General features: G+C 45.6%; 2 protein-coding genes across 2 annotated transcripts in view; both read right to left on the reverse strand.

The window, feature by feature from the left end:
• Positions 1–28: 28 nt before the first annotated feature.
• On the reverse strand, positions 29–4,207 carry LOC120982317. Its single transcript, XM_040412375.1, has 3 exons — positions 4,204–4,207; positions 1,989–2,337; positions 29–1,706 (listed from the first exon to the last, which is right to left on the reverse strand). The coding sequence occupies exons 1-3, from the start codon at positions 4,205–4,207 to the stop codon at positions 695–697; spliced, it is 1,365 nt and encodes a 454-aa protein (XP_040268309.1). The 3' UTR covers positions 29–694.
• Positions 4,208–4,457: 250 nt separating this feature from the next.
• Positions 4,458–19,500, reverse strand: part of STON2 (stonin 2) — a 74,403-nt gene continuing 59,360 nt past the window's right edge. The window contains exons 5-7 of the mRNA XM_040412251.1: positions 9,378–11,192; positions 4,998–5,200; positions 4,458–4,881 (exon numbers count right to left, since the gene is read on the reverse strand). Coding sequence (XP_040268185.1) covers positions 4,798–4,881; positions 4,998–5,200; positions 9,378–11,192 — 2,102 coding nt within the window. The 3' untranslated portion in view covers positions 4,458–4,797. The remainder of the gene's footprint in view (positions 4,882–4,997; positions 5,201–9,377; positions 11,193–19,500) is intronic.

The raw sequence follows: 19,500 nt of genomic DNA on the forward strand, positions 1-19,500 counted from the left end.
GCGTCACGGAAGGGGGTGGAATGGGGGAGGGGGGCCGCCGGAGGCTGCTGGGAGTCGTAGTTTTCAGGCCTGATGGGGGACGCTGCATCCTTAACCCATGAGGTGCCAGACCGGGAGTGCGGGCGCACAGGGCGGTGAGGAGCGCGGCGCTAGCAGAGCGGACGTGCTGGGACTTGTGGTTTTTCAGCGGCAGGTTGTGTAACGTCAATGTGTGAAGTCACCCCCTGATCCGCAGTGCACGGGGGGGGCCTGCTCAGCATATATGTGACCCCTGGTCTTTACTTTAGTACGGAGGGGGGCGGCAATTAGAAGTAATTAGAGGAAATAAAAGGAAGGAATGGATCAGCTCTGCCAGAAGATTCACAGAACAGTCCTCCTAAGAGTCCCTGCAGTATCAAACTCAGCCACAGGATGGCGGCAGAGAGCAGGGTGACGTGTCAGTGCCTGCTGTACATGGATCTGACCACAGGATGGCGGCAGAGAGCAGGATGACATCTACAGTGCCTGCTATATACTGATTTGACCACAGGGTGGCGGCAGAGAGCAGGATGACGTCTACAGTGCCTGCTGTACATGGATGTGACCACAGGATGGCGGCAGAGAGCAGGATAATATCTACAGTGCCTGCTATATACTGATTTGACCACAGGATGGCGGCAGAGAGCAGGATAATATCTACAGTGCCTGCTATATACTAATTTGACCACAGGATGGCGGCAGAGAGCAGGATGACATCTACAGTGCCCGCTACATACTGATCTGACCACAGGATGGCGGCAGAGAGCAGGAAGACATCTACAGTGCCTGCTGTACATGGATGTGACCACAGGATGGCGGCAGAGAGCAGGATGACATCTACAGTGCCTGCTGTACATGGATGTGACCACAGGATGGCGGCAGAGAGCAGGATAATATCTACAGTGCCTGCTATATACTGATTTGACCACAGGATGGCGGTAGAGAGCAGGATAATATCTACAGTGCCTGCTATATACTGATTTGACCACAGGGTGGCGGCAGAGAGCAGGAAGACATCTACAGTGCCTGCTGTACATGGATGTGACCACAGGATGGCGGCAGAGAGCAGGAAGACATCTACAGTGCCTGCTATATACTGATCTGACCGTATGATGGCGGCAGAGAGCAGGAAGACATCTACAGTGCCTGCTATATACTGATTTGACCACAGGGTGGCGGCAGAGAGCAGGATGACATCTACAGTGCCTGCTGTACATGGATGTGACCACAGGATGGCGGCAGAGAGCAGGATAATATCTACAGTGCCTGCTATATACTGATTTGACCACAGGATGGCGGCAGAGAGCAGGATGACATCTACAGTGCCCGCTACATACTGATCTGACCACAGGATGGCGGCAGAGAGCAGGAAGACATCTACAGTGCCTGCTGTACATGGATGTGACCACAGGATGGCGGCAGAGAGCAGGATGACATCTACAGTGCCTGCTGTACATGGATGTGACCACAGGATGGCGGCAGAGAGCAGGATGACATCTACAGTGCCTGCTGTACATGGATGTGACCACAGGATGGCGGCAGAGAGCAGGATGACGTCTACAGTGCCTGCTATATACTGATCTGACCACAGGATGACATCTACAGTGCCTGCTGTACATGGATGTGACCACAGGATGGCGGCAGAGAGCAGGAAGACATCTACAGTGCCTGCTATATACTGATCTGACCACAGGATGGCGGCAGAGAGCAGGATGACGTCTACAGTGCCTGCTATATACTGATCTGACCACAGGATGACATCTACAGTGCCTGCTGTACATGGATGTGACCACAGGATGGCGGCAGAGAGCAGGATGACATCTACAGTGCCCGCTGTAAATGGATGTGACCACAGGATGGCGGCAGAGAGCAGGAAGACATCTACAGTGCCTGCTATATACTAATCTGACCACAGGATGGCGGCAGAGAGCAGGAAGACATCTACAGTGCCTGCTGTACATGGATCTGACCACAGGATGGCGGCAGAGAGCAGGAAGACATCTACAGTGCCTGCTATATACTGATCTGACCACAGGATGGCGGCAGAGAGCAGGAAGACATCTACAGTGCCTGCTATATACTGATCTGACCACAGGATGGCGGCAGAGAGTCGGATGACAGCTACAGTGCCCGCTGTACATGGATCTGACCACAGGATGGCGGCAGAGAGCAGGATGACATCTACTGCTGTACATGGATGTGACCACAGGATGGCGGAAGAGAGCAGGATGACATCTACAGTGCCTGCTTTATACTGATTTGACCACAGGATGGCGGCAGAGAGCAGGGAGACATCTACAGTGCCCGCTATATACTGATCTGACCACAGGATGGCAGCAGAGAGCAAGAAGACATCTACAGTGCCTGTTATATACTGATCTGACCACAGGATGGCGGCAGAGAGCAGGAATACATCTACAGTGCCTGCTGTACATGGATCTGACCACAGGATGGCGGCTGGGAGTTTTTGGGGGTCTGTTGTGACTTCAGTCCATGTGCATAGGGATGATGGGAGTGATATATTGTGTGTATGCAATAAAACTAATTAACCCTTTGTATGCACTTCTCTCATATGGAAGAAAACCAAGGAGATATATATGAGCCTTTCTCTGTCCCAATGATAACTCTTCCTGTTATCAGTCAGATTGCCTCTCATTGATTATGGTGATTGCTCCAGCTGTGTAATGTCCAGTGGTGACCACCAGGGGCAGACTGCTTCTGACCATCTGTATAGTGATGGGTCCCTGACACCCTAGGGCAGCTGCATTGTGGGGCCCATTTTCTGCCACCGATGAAAGTGTGCCCGGCCGGCCTGTGATCGGGGGCAGGGTGGAGATGCCCCCACAGTGTCAGTGCAGGTTCATGTGTAGCAGCAGACCGGGCAGAAGAGGCCGACATCAGAAGACTCGTCCCCTGTCACAACCAGACAGCTGAGAAGCTCTGACAGAAGCCTTTCAGAACCTCCTCCTTGAGTTTTCTTTGTTTTGGTTTTCAGTTCCTCATCTTGTTAGTCTCTCTCAGCTGTCATGTAGTTGGACTGATTGCATCCCTTTAAATTCCTCCCCATAATGCATTAGTGTGCGGCTTATACAACTTCCTGGAGTGTGTGTGCATGCTGTTCCTATTTCCCAGTCTTCCACAAGATAAGTGCTGTACATTCATTTGTGATTTTCTGTTTTCTGGATCCCAGATGACCCTGACTCCCTCCGTGTCTAGTGTAGGGAGCCGATGGTCGTGTCCCCTCACTATTGTAGGGTGTTCAGGTATTATATAGTCGAGGTACGGCGATATGCGATTATCCACCTTTGGGGTGTTCGCATAGGCTGAGCAGTCAGGGAGAGTACCAGGTCTCATGCAGGGCTATCCCTTTTGTTCCTTAGTTTTGGATCCAGTGAGTCATAGATTCTTTTGAATTGTCTTGTTTCCTGTACACCTTCCGTGACATCTGCAGTGTCAGAGCAGCCATTCACACCACTGTTCTGAGCGTCAGTGACATCATCTTACACACCAGTCACACCCAGAGCTGCAGTCACTATTCTGTTTGTTTGCTGTGCACTGCATTGCACAGTTGGCTGTTCAGATAAACCATATTGTTCCTGAAAAGTAGCAGATTTGTTACTGCAGATTTAGCTATAACTAGAGTATAAGATAACAGATGAAATGTTAATGCAGCTCTGGATGTGACTGAAGTATGGGGATATTTGGAATCCCCTGTGCTGCCGGAGGATGTGACTAACTTGTGACGAGGCGTGGGCGCCTGCTCCGGCAGTCCGTGCACCAGAGTGAAATGTACAGCAGCAAATGAAGGGAAAAATGGCGGACCCTCTGCTCGCTGCACCTTTTCAGACAGTGGTGAGCGCCGGGCACAAAAGCCACTGGTGTGGCCCATAATGCCCCATATTTCACCTAAACTCTGATGTAAAATCCTGTCTCAGAGTAAGACGTGTCTGCACCAAATGCAGCATCAGCCGGGGCCCCTGAGAGAAATATAGCGCAGGTCTGGACCACCGCCATCTATGGGACTAGGAAATCTGCCCCATTATCCATCAAGATTATAGGCACAGTGCCCACAAAACTGCCCACAATCCTGGCAACAGCCGACTATCCTGAAAATCAACTCTCCTGATATGTCACCCGTCCTCTGCATTCACCCGTCTCCCATATCCACCCATCCCCCGTATTCACCCATCTCCAATATTCACCCGTCCCCCGTATTCACCCGTCCCCCGTATTCACCCGTCCCCCGTATTCACCCGTCCCCCGTATTCACCCGTCCCCCGTATTCACCCGTCCCCCGTATTCACCCGTCCCCCGTATTCACCCGTCCCCCGTATTCACCCGTCTCCCGTATTCACCCGTCCCCCGTATTCACCCGTACCCCGTATTCACCGGTCTTGGATTGTTCCGTGGACACCTAGGATTAAACACAAGAGAACAGCCGCTCTTGGTCCATTTAATGAACATTCGGAGGGGGTTTCGCTCTTCCCCGAGGTGGAGTCCAGTCTCATCACAGTAGGGGAAGGCGACCCCAGACTGTGCGATCCTCTGCCCCCACAGATCTCCACGTCGGCTCTGCTCCTTGGTCCTCTACAGATGTCTTCTACTGGTTCCTTCTCTAGTGCAGTCACAACTTCTAATGTTACCAAAGTCCCTTTGGTGTCAATGTCCAGGAATCTGCCACCTCAGTTCCTCATCGTCTCCTGTGGGTACTGGTGTCTGTGCCAGTCTTCTGCCATCAGTATGGCTGCAGTAATTGATGTGCTCCAGGTCCCTGGGCATTTATTGGGCAGCACATTCAGCAGGATTCTCTACAGTCTCGTCCTCCACGTCGGGGTTCAGAGTCGTCTTCTGCTCAATTTCCACCTGACCAAAGAAAGAGAAGGATAAACCTATGAGATCCCACAGCAGACGCCGCGGATGGGCACAATAACCCGATGTACATGTCTCCATTCATACACTATACTCCGCCATACTCTCACCTTGTAGTAATAATGGGCGGAGTAGTTCACCCACTTCTTGAGTTCTGTCCTCTCTTCTACTGAGATGGAGCGCACCGCTGTCTTGGAGGCAGATGCCGCAGGCATAGAAAATTCCACCTCCACATACTTGCCGAAAATTGGGGGCACTTCCCTGTCTGAGCCCAACTCGAGGTGGCAGTAGAAGCAGTGGGGGTGACCCCATCCTAGGAGAGAAGAAACCTCCTGAGACGTTACTGGGACTCACAGCTGAAAAGAACCATGTCGGCTCCTGTTTAGCTCAAGGGAGGTCGTAATAAATACCAGTCACTCCTGATCTCAATATATATATATTTTTTTCAGAATATACAAAATTTATCCGAAATTCTAATTAGTTACTTGAAACTAAAATAGTACAAAATAAATAATTGCCGTATGTCATAGACTCCATCTGGCAATCCTCATATAAAGGGCGCGAGTACAAGATTGTTATACTGATGACCTATCTACACCCATATATACGATCCTCCTACAACCATATATACGATCCTCCTACACCCATATATACGATCCTCATACAGCCATATATACGATCCCCATACACCCATATATACGATCCTCCTACACCCATATATACAATCCTCCTACAACCATATATACGATCCTCATACACCCATATATACGATCCTCATACACCCATATACGATCCTCATACACCCATATACGATCCTCATACACCCATATACAATCCTCATACACCCATATACAACTTTTACCACCATTTTGGATCCTTACGCTCCTATTCAATTATCATTTTTTAATGACTATTTTTGATCACTCGGGTATTATTTTAACACTATTTAACCGCAGCGTTATATGTGTGTACACATGTCCTTTATATCGGAGGATTGCCAGATAGAGGCTATAATACATGGTATTTATTTTTTATTTTTGTCTGATTTCATTTATTTATTTTATAGTATTACTTCATATGTGCTGATTTTTAAATATTTTATTTAGTTTTATGTAATAAATTTCAAATAAATTAGGTATGTACATATACAGTGCTGCCCATAATTATTCATACCCCTGGCAAATTTTGACTTAAAGTTACTTTTATTCAACCGGCAAGTAATTTTTTGAAGTGAAATGACATCAGTGTCTCCCAAAAGATAATAAGACGATGGACAAGAGGCATTATTGTGGGGAAAAAAAACATCTCAGCTTTTATTTACATTTGAGCAAAAACGCACTGTGGAAAATCTCAGAGGACGTGGTCGGAAGCCAAAAGTGACCCCTGTGCTGCCAGGAGGATAGTTAGAATCCAAGGATCACCACCAAGGCCATCCTGGTGAATCTGGGCTCTGCTGGTGGCCATGTCTCAGGGCAGACAATCCAACGGACACTGCACACTTCAGACCAAGGAGGACGCCACTTCTCCAGATAAGACAGACAATCCAGCGGACTCTGCAGACCAAGGAGGACGCCACTTCTCCAGATAAGGCAGACAATCCAACGGACACTGCACACTGCAGACCAAGGAGGACGCCACTTCTCCAGATAAGGCGGACAATCCAGCGGACACTGCACACTGCAGACCAAGGAGGACGCCACTTCTCCAGATAAGACAGACAATCCAGCGGACTCTGCAGACCAAGGAGGACGCCACTTCTCCAGATAAGGCAGACAATCCAGCGGACTCTGCACACTGCAGACCAAGGAGGACGCCACTTCTCCAGATAAGGCGGACAATCCAGCGGACTCTGCACACTGCAGACCAAGGAGGACGCCACTTCTCCAGATAAGGCAGACAATCCAGCGGACACTGCAGACCAAGGAGGACGCCACTTCTCCAGATAAGACAGACAATCCAGCGGACACTGCACACTGCAGACCAAGGAGGACACCACTTCTCCAGATAAGGCAGACAATCCAACGGACACTGCACACTGCAGACCAAGGAGGACGCCACTTCTCCAGATAAGGCGAACAATCCAACGGACTCTGCACACTGCAGACCAAGGAGGACGCCACTTCTCCAGATAAGGCGGACAATCCAGCGGACTCTGCACACTGCAGACCAAGGAGGACGCCACTTCTCCAGATAAGGCGGACAATCCAGCGGACTCTGCACACTGCAGACCAAGGAGGACGCCACTTCTCCAGATAAGGTGGACAATCCAACGGACACTGCACACTGCAGACCAAGGAGGACGCCACTTCTCCAGATAAGGCAGACAATCCAGCGGACTCTGCAGACCAAGGAGGACGCCACTTCTCCAGATAAGGCGGACAATCCAGCGGACTCTGCACACTGCAGACCAAGGAGGACGCCACTTCTCCAGATAAGGCGGACAATCCAGCGGACTCTGCACACTGCAGACCAAGGAGGACGCCACTTCTCCAGATAAGGCACACAAAAGCTCGCTTGGCCTTTGCAAAAGCTCATCTGGACAAAGAAGAAGAAGACTTCTGGTCTTCTGTGTTATGGTCAGATGAAACAAAAATCGAATTGTTTGGTCACAATGATGTTTCCCTCATTTGGCGTAAAAAAGGTGAAGCCTTCAACCCAAAGAACACCATCCGCACTGTCAGACATGGTGGTGGGAACCTAATGCTTTGGGGGTGTTTTTCAGCCAATGGACCAGGGAACCTGATCACAGTAAACGGCACCATGAAAAAAGAGCAACACATGAGGCTTCTCACCGACCACATCAGGCCGTCTGCAGAGAAACGTGGCCTTGGGCCCCAGTGGACATTTCAGCGTGACAATGACCCAAAACACACAGCAAAAGTGGTGAAGAACAGGTTAGCAGACAACAACATTAACGTTATGGAGCGGCCCAGCCGGAGTCCAGACTGGAATCCAATGGAGAATCTGTGGAGGGAGCTAAAGATCAGGGTGATGGCAAGAAGACCCTCCGACCGGAAAGATGTGGAGCTCATTGCTGAAGATGAATGGGCAAAAATACCTGTGGAGACCTGCAAAAAGCTGGTCTGCGATTATAGGAAGCGTCTGATCGCTGTAACAGCCAATAACGGCTTTTCTATTGATTATTGAGAAGGGGATGAATAGTTTTGGACTGGACACTTTTTGCTCAAATGTAAATAAAAGCTGAGAAATGTTTTTTTCCCACAATAATGTCTCTTGTACATCGTCTTATTATCTTTTGGGAGACACCGATGTCATTTCCCGTCAAAAAATTACTTGCTGGTTGAATAAAAGTAACTTTAAAGGGATTCTGTCATGAGATTTGAGCCCTATAAGCTAAACACATGGCCAGGTCCGTACTAATAACATGAATCCTAAACTGCCCTTATTAAACCTGCTTGTGGCTCTTTTAGCCCAAAAAACTGGTTTTTATAAGCTGTCACTCACCTACCTAAGGTGTCCAAGGGGTTTTACGTTAACCCAGATGCGCATGCGCACTTCACTCAACGAAGCCGCTGCCAGGAGTCCGCGGCGCATCAGGCTGAGCCTAGTGCGCAGGCGCCGGATCTAGCAGAGGGACGGGAGGATTGCGGAGGCGGGGCTGAGGTGAGGAAGGCGGCACTGGGCACCAGACGGCGAGGGGTGCGGGCGGGCACCCTGGGTCAATGTAAAACCCCTTGGACACCTTAGGTAGGTGAGTGACAGCTTATAAAAACCAGTTTTTTGGGCTAAAAGAGCCACAAGCAGGTTTAATAAGGGCAGTTTAGGATTTATGTTATTAGTACGGACCTGGCCATGTGTTTAGCTTATAGGGCTCAAATCTCATGACAGAATCCCTTTAAATCAAAATTTGCCCGGGGTATGAATAACTATGGGCAGCACTGTATATATATATATATATATATATATATATATATATATATATATATATATACATATACACACACACACACACACACACACACATTTTTGAAACCCATGTATCATTTTCTTTTCATTTCACACATATTTGCTACTTTGTGTTGGTCTATCACATAAAATCCCCATAAAATCCATACATACAGACTTGTGGGTGTAACATGAAAAAATATAGTAAAGGTCATGGGGTGTGAATAATTTTTTAAGGCACTATATACAGTATATATTTGTGCCAGCACGTGAGTGCCAACTGATAAATACAGATTTTATTCTCTTTAGGTCTGATATTAGGCAATCAGCAAGTCTGAGAACCCCACACATCCATACACCAGTATAAGGTGAGCAGCTGGTTTTGTTTAACTCTCAAAAGTTACCAACACCCGGGATTCACTGTCTTCTGAGAGGCACTAACTCCTGAAAGCAGTTTAGCTCCAGCCCCCGGACTGGACCCTACACTGGCCATAGAGGAATGCAAACTAAGGGCTGACTAAGGTTCAAGAATTTGGTGAGCTTCTAAGAGATACTGTCAGGATGTAATGGACAGGTCTTCTCACCTGAGTTCTTATCAGGAAGTCTGCTGATCCTCCATACGATGGCACTATAGGCATGCTCATATTTCGCAGTTCCCAGTGTAACTCTCATGGCTGGCTCTGAACCAGAGAAGATGGGGGAACCAAAACTGGCCTCCTTGTTGACTTTGGCCTTCAAAGACCTCTCCCCAAGTACGCTGTCTCTTCGGAAATAGTTCACCCACTCCTGTGGCACTGGGTGTCGAATAGTGACATTTTCACAGGGAACCTGGGATAGACTGTCTCTGTTAGAGGAGAAGCCAGTAGACATGACCACCCAGCTCTGCAGCTCGACCTCTGCTCCACGGACACAGGCCACAGTCCTGAGAGTAAAGGGCAAAGTCTTTTCGGAAAATACAGTCCGGAACCTCATTAATTCAAACCTGCAGGCATCGAGTGGGGTGAACAGGATGGTTCTGGTGACCTGGAACGCCTCTTCATCTACTGATGAATGGAATTGGCAGTCATGTAGTCTCACCCACTTGGTGGTTGTGGTTGGCATAATATCATGTCTGGAGACAACTTCATTGCCTTTGATGAGGACATCGTTGAGTCCTATCCTGCAGTCCGCCATCCCTGAGATAAAACTGAGAATATGGACATTCGTGACCACAGAATGCTGTAGAAGCTGGTTTTCCTCCTTGGCCACAATTCCTCTGAACTCATCTCTGACATCTACAGTGATCTCCTCTTCAATGTAATTCTGGTGCATGGTGCTGAGGTCCACAGTGGCTGGGAGGTGAAACAAAACATCTTGGACAGTTGAGATAAAGCTGATGAAGTCTGAATAGTCAACTGTCCCCAGCTTTATCACCTGCTCCCTCTCCCCTGTGTGAGTGACAAGCGGCATCGGCTGGTATTTTCGTCTCTCCCTGTATATCACCCGGTCGATACGGATGGTGTGAATTCTTCCACTCTCATCATAGTTTTGGAGCTTAGGATCTGAGATCTCATGGTTGACCTCCAGTTTAAATTCTCTAAATGTTTTTTCCAAACCCTTCTCATAGAAGAGCTGTAGGAATCCTGCTTCTGTGACCTTCACATAGATGGGACCCCAATGTCTAGAAGACATAATGTTCTTTTTCTCTGGAATTCGTAACAGCATTGACCATCCTTCTTTTGGTTGAGGCTTGGTAAATGTTAAACAGGGACCGATAGGCTCATCAAATTTGAAGGGGTCATCTGGCAGAGAAGGGCTCCCAGGGGAATCTGGGTCATCTATGTGAATCTGCTTGAGTTGTTCGACCACATCTGCTTGTAAGACCTTCTTCCGGTAGTCTTCAAACTGTTCTGTGTCAAGTTCTTCAGCAAGAATAGAGATAGAATTTCTTTGACTCGAGCCTGGGCCACTAGATACTGAAGAATGTTGAGAGCGCTTTTCCTGCTCCTGAAAAAAGGAGCTGAATGGATTAATTGGGGAAGGCTGGACATCCTTTAAGGCCTCATCAAGGAATGGATTGGGAGCCTTGTTAGGCGTGGAGTTTAATGAGAGCTGCCTGTGCAATGTGGAAAAGTCAAGTCTTTGAGTCCTGGAAAGGTCGACCAATGAGCTCTTTGGTCGCTCCCTTTTTTTTAAGGTTTTGACACTACTAAAGTTCTGGTCAGGGGTAGAGGGGGATTGTGGACTCTCTGTTGATTTCTGGGGAGAGTCTTTAGGAGTGAGTGCAATAATTTCATCTTCAAAGGTTACCCAGCTGGGAAACTGAGTTCTTGTGCATGTCTCCGGGTGACCATTGACTGTGCCAGGCCAGTTTACAGACTCCATGTCTAGGTCTTCATCTTCCTGTATGGAGGAGTTATCTGGGAGAAGAACAGACAACATAATTGTTAACGTAACTGCAGACAGCCCAAATGAGTAATCCAAGGAACATGGTAACACAACAGAGAGCAGCCAGGGCTCTGCTAATATGTCTCCTGTTGTGATTTAGTTCCTGAGAAGGGCGATAACTGTACAGGTGCCAGGCAATAAATATTACACTGATTGGTCATGAATTCTAGCCACCTAATGCAGCACTAAGTACATGTTAAACGATACCCTCCACATCATGTATTCTGCTGTTTGACAACTGAATTTTTTTTACCTTTGTTTTATACTTTCAAAGATCTTCTATAAGGCTCCATGTTCAGATACAGAGCTCCTTAAACATACATACATACATACATACATACATACAGCCACCACTAGAGGGAGCTCAGTAGCTTATGACATACAGATATATACAGCCACCACTAGAGGGAGCTCAGGAGATTACTGCATACAGATATATACAGCTACCACTAGAGGGAGCTCAGGAGATTACTACATACAGCTATATACAGCCACCACTAGAGGGAGCTCAGGAGATTACTACATACAGATATATACAGCCACCACTAGAGGGAGCTCAGGAGATTACTGCATACAGATATATACAGCTACCACTAGAGGGAGCTCAGGAGATTACTACATACAGATATATATATAGCCACCTCTAGAGGGAGCTCAGGAGATTACTGCATACAGATATATACAGCCACCACTAGAGGGAGCTCAGGAGATTACTACATACAGATATATACATCCACCACTAGAGGGAGCTCAGGAGATTACTACATACAGATATATACAGCCACCACTAGAGGGAGCTCAGGAGATTACTACATACAGATATATACATCCACCACTAGAGGGAGCTCAGGAGATTACTGCATACAGATATATACAGCTACCACTAGAGGGAGCTCAGGAGATTACTACATACAGATATATACAGCCACCACTAGAGGGAGCTCAGGAGATTACTGCATACAGATATATACAGCCACCACTAGAGGGAGCTCAGGAGATTACTACATACAGATATATACATCCACCACTAGAGGGAGCTCAGGAGATTACTACATACAGATATATACAGCCACCACTAGAGGGAGCTCAGGAGATTACTGCATACAGATATATACATCCACCACTAGAGGGAGCTCAGGAGATTACTACATACAGATATATACAGCCACCACTAGAGGGAGCTCAGGAGATTACTACATACAGATATATACAGCCACCACTAGAGGGAGCTCAGGAGATTACTGTATACAGATATATACAGCTACCACTAGAGGGAGCTTAGGAGATTACTGAATACAGATATATACAGCCACCACTAGAGGGAGCTCAGGAGATTACTACATACAGATATATACAGCCACCACTAGAGGGCACTCAGGAGATTACTGCATACCAATATATACAGCCATTGTTAGAGGGCACTCAGGAGATTACTACATACAGATATATACAGCCACCACTAGAGGGCACTCAGGAGATTACTGCATACCGATATATACAGCCACCACTAGAGGGAGCTCAGGAGATTACTGCATACAGATATATACAGCTACCACTAGAGGGAGCTCAGGAGATTACTGCATACCAATATATACAGCCATTGTTAGAGGGCACTCAGGAGATTACTACATACAGATATATACAGCCACCACTAGAGGGCACTCAGGAGATTACTGCATACCGATATATACAGCCACCACTAGAGGGAGCTCAGGAGATTACTGCATACAGATATATACAGCTACCACTAGAGGGAGCTCAGGAGATTACTACATACAGATATATACAGCCACCACTAGAGGGCACTCAGGAGATTACTGCATACAGATATATACAGCTACCACTAGAGGGAGCTCAGGAGATTACTACATACAGATATATACAGCCACCACTAGAGGGCACTCAGGAGATTACTGCACACAGATATATACAGCCATTGTTAGAGGGCACTCAGGGGATTACTACATACAGATATATACAGCCACCACTAGAGGGCACTCAGGAGATTACTGCTTACCGATATATACAGACACCATTAGGGGGAGCTCCTGAGCTTACGGCATACAGATATATACAGCCACCACTAGAGGGAGCTCAGGAGATTACTACATACAGATATATACAGCCACCATTAGGGGGAGCTCAGGAGATTACTGCATACAGATATATACAGTCACCACTAGAGGGAGTTCAGGAGCTTAATGCATACAGGTATATACAGCTACCACTAGAGGGCGCTCAGGAGATTACTACATACAGATATATACAGTCACCACTAGAGGGAGCTCAGGAGATTACTACATACAGATATATACAGCCACCACTAGAGGGAGCTCAGGAGATTACTGCATACAGATATATACATCCACCACTAGAGGGAGCTCAGGAGATTACTACATACAGATATATACAGCCACCACTAGAGGGAGCTCAGGAGATTACTACATACAGATATATACAGCCACCACTAGAGGGAGCTCAGGAGATTACTGTATACAGATATATACAGCTACCACTAGAGGGAGTTTAGGAGATTACTGAATACAGATATATACAGCCACCACTAGAGGGAGCTCAGGAGATTACTACATACAGATATATACAGCCATTGTTAGAGGGCACTCAGGAGATTACTGCATACAGATATATACAGCCACCACTAGAGGGCACTCAGGAGATTACTGCATACCGATATATACAGCCACCACTAGAGGGAGCTCAGGAGATTACTGCATACAGATATATACAGCCACCACTAGAGGGCACTCAGGAGATTACTGCATACAGATATATACAGCTACCACTAGAGGGCGCTCAGGAGATTACTACATACAGATATATACAGTCACCACTAGAGGGAGTTCAGGAGCTTAATGCATAGCTATATACAGCCACCATTAGGAGCTCCCGCATACAGCTGTATTTATCCCTCTAGTGGTAATGGCTGTATATATCTGTATGTAGAGATTACACATTTTATATAGAGAGAGAGACTAAAAAAGTAGGACTGCACTCCGAAATAGTGGTGATGTGAAGGATTTTAATCACCCATAATATGACAAACTTGCGACGTTTCGGCTCACAAGAGCCTTCCTCAAGCGTTTATATATAATCCACGGCACTCCAAGAAGTAAAATATATGTGACTTTTATTCACCAATGCAACGTTTCGATTCACACACTGGAACCTTTCTCAAGCAGTGATACAGACAGTGGGTGTGGAAGTAGATAAATAGGGTGATCAATATAAATTGTAATTAACATGATTAAACTTAAAAATCTAAAGTTACTGATATCAGTGCAATATTATAACTGTGAAATACATGGTATTAATTTTATAAACAATCAAATCATTCATTGCCGTGTTACACAAAAATTCATGTGGTAAAAATATTCAATACATATATAAATATCATACATGATCAGGTGAGCTGACAATTCCATGATTAGTGCACAGGTGATAGTAAAAACATAATTAAAAACTAATAATATACAAAAGATGACCTAAATGGATACCTTGGTTCACATAAGGATCTCGGCGTGGGCTGTGTACTACTGCGCTTGCGCGCTATGCGCCTACCGCTTCAGCTCTCCGTGCAGCGCATTCTTGGAACGCACACGTGACTTCCCATAGGGGATGCCGTAGAGCGCAGGCAAACTCTTGCTATCTAACTGCGCATGCATCCATCATCTATGATATTTATATATGTATTGAATATTTTTACTACATGAATTTTTGTGTAACACGGCAATGAATGACTTGATTATTTATAAAATTGTTAATACCATGTATTTCACATTTATAATATTGCACTGATATCAGTAACTTTTGATTTTTAAGTTTAATCATGTTAATTACAATTTATATTGATCACCCTATTTATCTACTTCCACACCCACTGTCTGTATCACTGCTTGAGAAAGGTTCCAGTGTGTGAATCGAAACGTTGCATTGGTGAATAAAAGTCACATATATTTTACTTCTTAGAGTGCCGCGGAGTACCTTTTTTTGCATTTTTTGGAGATTGGATTGCTCCAACAGCTGCTGGCACCCAACCTCTATCTGATATGCCGTGCCGTCCACATGCTTTGAACATATATATATATATATATATATATATATATATATATTGTCCTCTGTAGTATATACTGTATTTTCAGCCCCATAAGACGCACTCCCCCCCCCCCCAATTCGAATGGGCTGAGTACTAATGAGTGCTTATATATATATATATATATATATATATATACACACACATACAAACACACAGAGTAATGTAATATATATATATATATACACACACACACACATACAGTTGAAACCAGAAGTTCACATACACTATATAAAAAGACACAGATGCACGTTTCTTAATAGCTGACATGAAATCAGAATAAACCTTTCCTGTTTTTGGTCAATTAGGATTACCAGAATTATTATTATTTGCCAAATGCCAGAATAATGAGAAAGAGAATGTCTTAACGTATTTTTATTACTTTTTGCAAAGTCAAAAGTTTACATGCATTTCATTAATATTTGGTACCTGGAATCATCGTGGATGGAAGGTATGTGTCACCGAGGTTCCTGGCCTCGGTGAAGTAAAAGCCGGTATTTTATGTGTCAGCAGCAGCTATTGCTAATTGACACAGTGAGATTTAGCATGGCTGTCATAGCTGATCCGGGACGGCTCTTACTGGAAGTAGTCAAAGTGCTGGGTGGGTGACTACTCCCCATGTTCCAGGCCGGGTTTTGCCAGGCATAAAAACCAGCCAGCACTGCCAGGTGTGGTGGACTTACCTCCCTCTGACAGTGGAGCTCAGGAGTCTGTGTGCTGTGAACTGGGGGCTGTGCTGCGATTTTAGGTTTGAGCCGGGCTGGAGGACTCAGGCCCCTCTAAAGGCGAACAGGCCGCCTATGAACTGCTAACAGGGTGTGAATTAACACCCAGGAGAAAAGGTGACTTTTATTGTTTATGGACTTTCCTTGTGTGTGAACAAACACCAAGCCACCTGCGTTTTGTGATACACCAATGTGCGAATAAACACTGCTGTTTGATCCAAGAACTGTGTACTTTGCCTCTATACTGCATCCGCTAGTCCTAACTACCAGAGCGAATCCGCACACCATCCACAAGCTTCTCACAATAGTTGGTTGGAATCTGGGCCCATTTCTCCTGACAAAACTGATGTAACTGAACCATGTTTGTTGGTCGCCTTGCTCGCACCTGCCTTTTCAGCTTTGCCAATACATTTTCAATAAGATTCAGATCAGGGCTTTGTGATGGCCGCCCCCAAAACACTGACTTTGTTATCCTTAACCCCTTCAAGCGACAGACAGTTTGGACCAAATGTCGGAGCCCCATTTTTCAAATCTGACATGTGTCAGTTTATCTGGTAATAACTTTCGAACGCTTTTACTTATCCAGGCCGTTCTGAGATTGTTTTCTCGTGACACATTGTACTTCATGTTAGTGGTGAATTTGAGTTGATGCGTTTTACCTTTATGCATAAAAAAATCTAAAATTTGCAGAAAATTTGGAAAAATTAGCTATTTTCAAAATTAGAATTTCTCTGCTTTTAAGGCCTCATGCACGCGAATGTTGTTGTGTTCCGTTCCGCAAAATGGGGTTCCATTTTTCCGTGATCCGTTTCCATTTTTGTTTCCGTGAGTCTTCCTTTATTTTTGGAGGATCACCAGACATAAAGGAAAGTAAAAAAAAAAATCTAAGACAGGTTTGCCATGCAAATGATAGGGAAAAAAACGGACGCGGATGACAATCTTGTGTGCCGCCGTGTTTTTTAGCGGTCCCATTGACTTGAATAGGTCCGCGAACCGTTTTCCACGAAAATAATAGGACAGGTTATATTTTTTTGACGGACTGGAACCACGGATCACGGACGCGGATGACAAACGGTGCATTAGCCGAGTTTTCAACAGACCCATTGAAAGTCAATGGGTCCGCAGAAAATCACGGAAAAAGGAACAACGGACACAGAATAAAACAACGGTCGTGTGCGTGAGGCCTAAGACGGATAGTGATACTTCATAAAATAATGACTTTACATTCCCCATATGTCTACTTTATGTTGGCATCATTTTTTAGGAAGTTGGAAAGCTTAGAAGTTTATAAGCAAATTTTAAGATTTTTAAGAAAATTTCCAAAACCCACTTTTTTGAAGACCAGTTCAGTTATGGAACAATATCACCGGACCCAAGAGAGAGTCGCAAGAACCACCCCATATATGCACATCCGACAATCAGTCAATATAAAATATATATATAAAGTTTATTGGACACACCAACAGATACATATTAAAAGTTGTATACAATTAGAACAAAGTGCGGTATGCAATATAATATATGAAACCGACACACGCAGGTCCACTGGGTTGCCACAGAATGGGCATATACACTATAAACCAGCATATAAAAATCCGATACAAAACATATAGCAAATATGAAATGAGGTGAGACCACTAGAAATGCAGACAGACCATGATGAGGTCTAAATTGGAGAGTCAAACCTACATAAACCTGCTGGTGCAGTGGACCTGGAAGAGTGGGAGAACGCCCAACGCGTATCGCCAGAACAATCCGGCTTCCTCAGGGGAACGCCAGTTACGTCATCTATGTGTTATCTTGCCCGTGTAATCTGCTCTATGTAGGCGAGACGACGACTGAGTTAAAGACCCGCCTTAATAATCACCGCTTGAGTATCCGGAAAAAACGGTTGGATTTACCGTTATCCAAGCACTTTACTGAAGTCAAACACAAGGAAGGTGATCTGAGGTGTTGGATCCTTGATCACATACTTCAACCCAGACGAGGTGGTGACAGGCCCAGGATACTTAAACGTAGAGAACTCAGCTGGATCCATAAGTTGGACAGCTTGAAACCTAATGGTTTAAACGTAGAGTACAATTTTGGGGATGTCTTGTGAGGTTTGGTTAGCCTCCCATGTCAGACAGGATGTTATTCAGCGAGTTGTCTATACACTCAGAGAGTTGTATAGCTCAATTTTTTCTTGCTTTAATACTATTTTCTTTCTTTTATAGATCACCCACACTCAACACCCAGGGGGATGGAATGTCCGGATGGAGTGGACGCAGTATACCACAGGAGGGGGTCATTCTAATATACATTATGCATTTTGTTTATATTCATTACTGCATTTTTTACATCCGATTTTGCTTGGTATGGCGAGCACCGTGGGACTGGCCTTTTTTGGTACAACAGCCCTGATGGTGTAATATTTTAACACAACACAATGAGTTATCCGTACTCTGTGGCATCTATGTACCTACAAGAGGAGATCCCTCTCGGGTAAGATGGCGGCTGGGTACCCTTGGCGATACCCCTGCAGATACCGCGGTTTCCGTGGTTGCAGTGGGTTTTTGCTAGGGTTGGGTATGTGGACACCCTGATCCCAGGGGAGTTCACTGCCTCTTCAAGTGGCTAACACCCGATTTAGCAGTAGGTTGGATGCGGTACACTGAGTTATGATTTATGGGCAGTTTTCCAGTCACCAAGATGGCGCTCTGAGCAAGGTTTCTCACTGGGCATGCGCCAGGAGTGATACATCGAGGCTGAACAGAACGACGTCTGGGTGACGTATGAGCGCCGGCTTGTTCTGAAGACGCTCAGCGCTCCCCGTTCGTCCTCGGTCCCGGATTGGTGCTGCGCTACGCCTGCACAATGAGATGTTTACAACGCCGAACAGCGGCATTGAATGAGCCTCCCTGCTGATCGGGTATGTCTGCGATATCACTTCTCTGCTCCTCCCCCTGCATGACACACAATTATTTGATATATCGTCCGATCAAGCTTTTTGTATCTGATCGATGTACATTTTGCACTATGTTTGTGATGTATATGGCATGCATGGTCATGTCTCTTGCCTTATGATATGCACTTTCATTACTGTCACCACGTGTCCCTGTATTTTTTTCATCATATTATTGTCACAATTTGTAACACACCCACTGGGTGGAGTGTGATCACATGACTTGTATGTAGATTGATTCACCTATAATTGCCATCATTTGAGTTGTATCTTTGCTTGAAGAAGACTCATGTTTGGAGCCGAAACGTTGCACCACCTGGGTGAATAAAGGGTTCACTTGCTTTTACCTATCGGAGTGCCGCTCTTTTTTCTGGATATATATATATATATATATATATATATATATATATATATATATATATAGATATATAGATAGATATATATATATATACATATATATATATATATATATATACACACACATACACACACACACACAC

The sequence above is a fragment of the Bufo bufo genome, chromosome 11, assembly GCF_905171765.1.
Source record: "Bufo bufo chromosome 11, aBufBuf1.1, whole genome shotgun sequence".
Taxonomy (NCBI): Eukaryota; Metazoa; Chordata; class Amphibia; order Anura; family Bufonidae; genus Bufo; species Bufo bufo.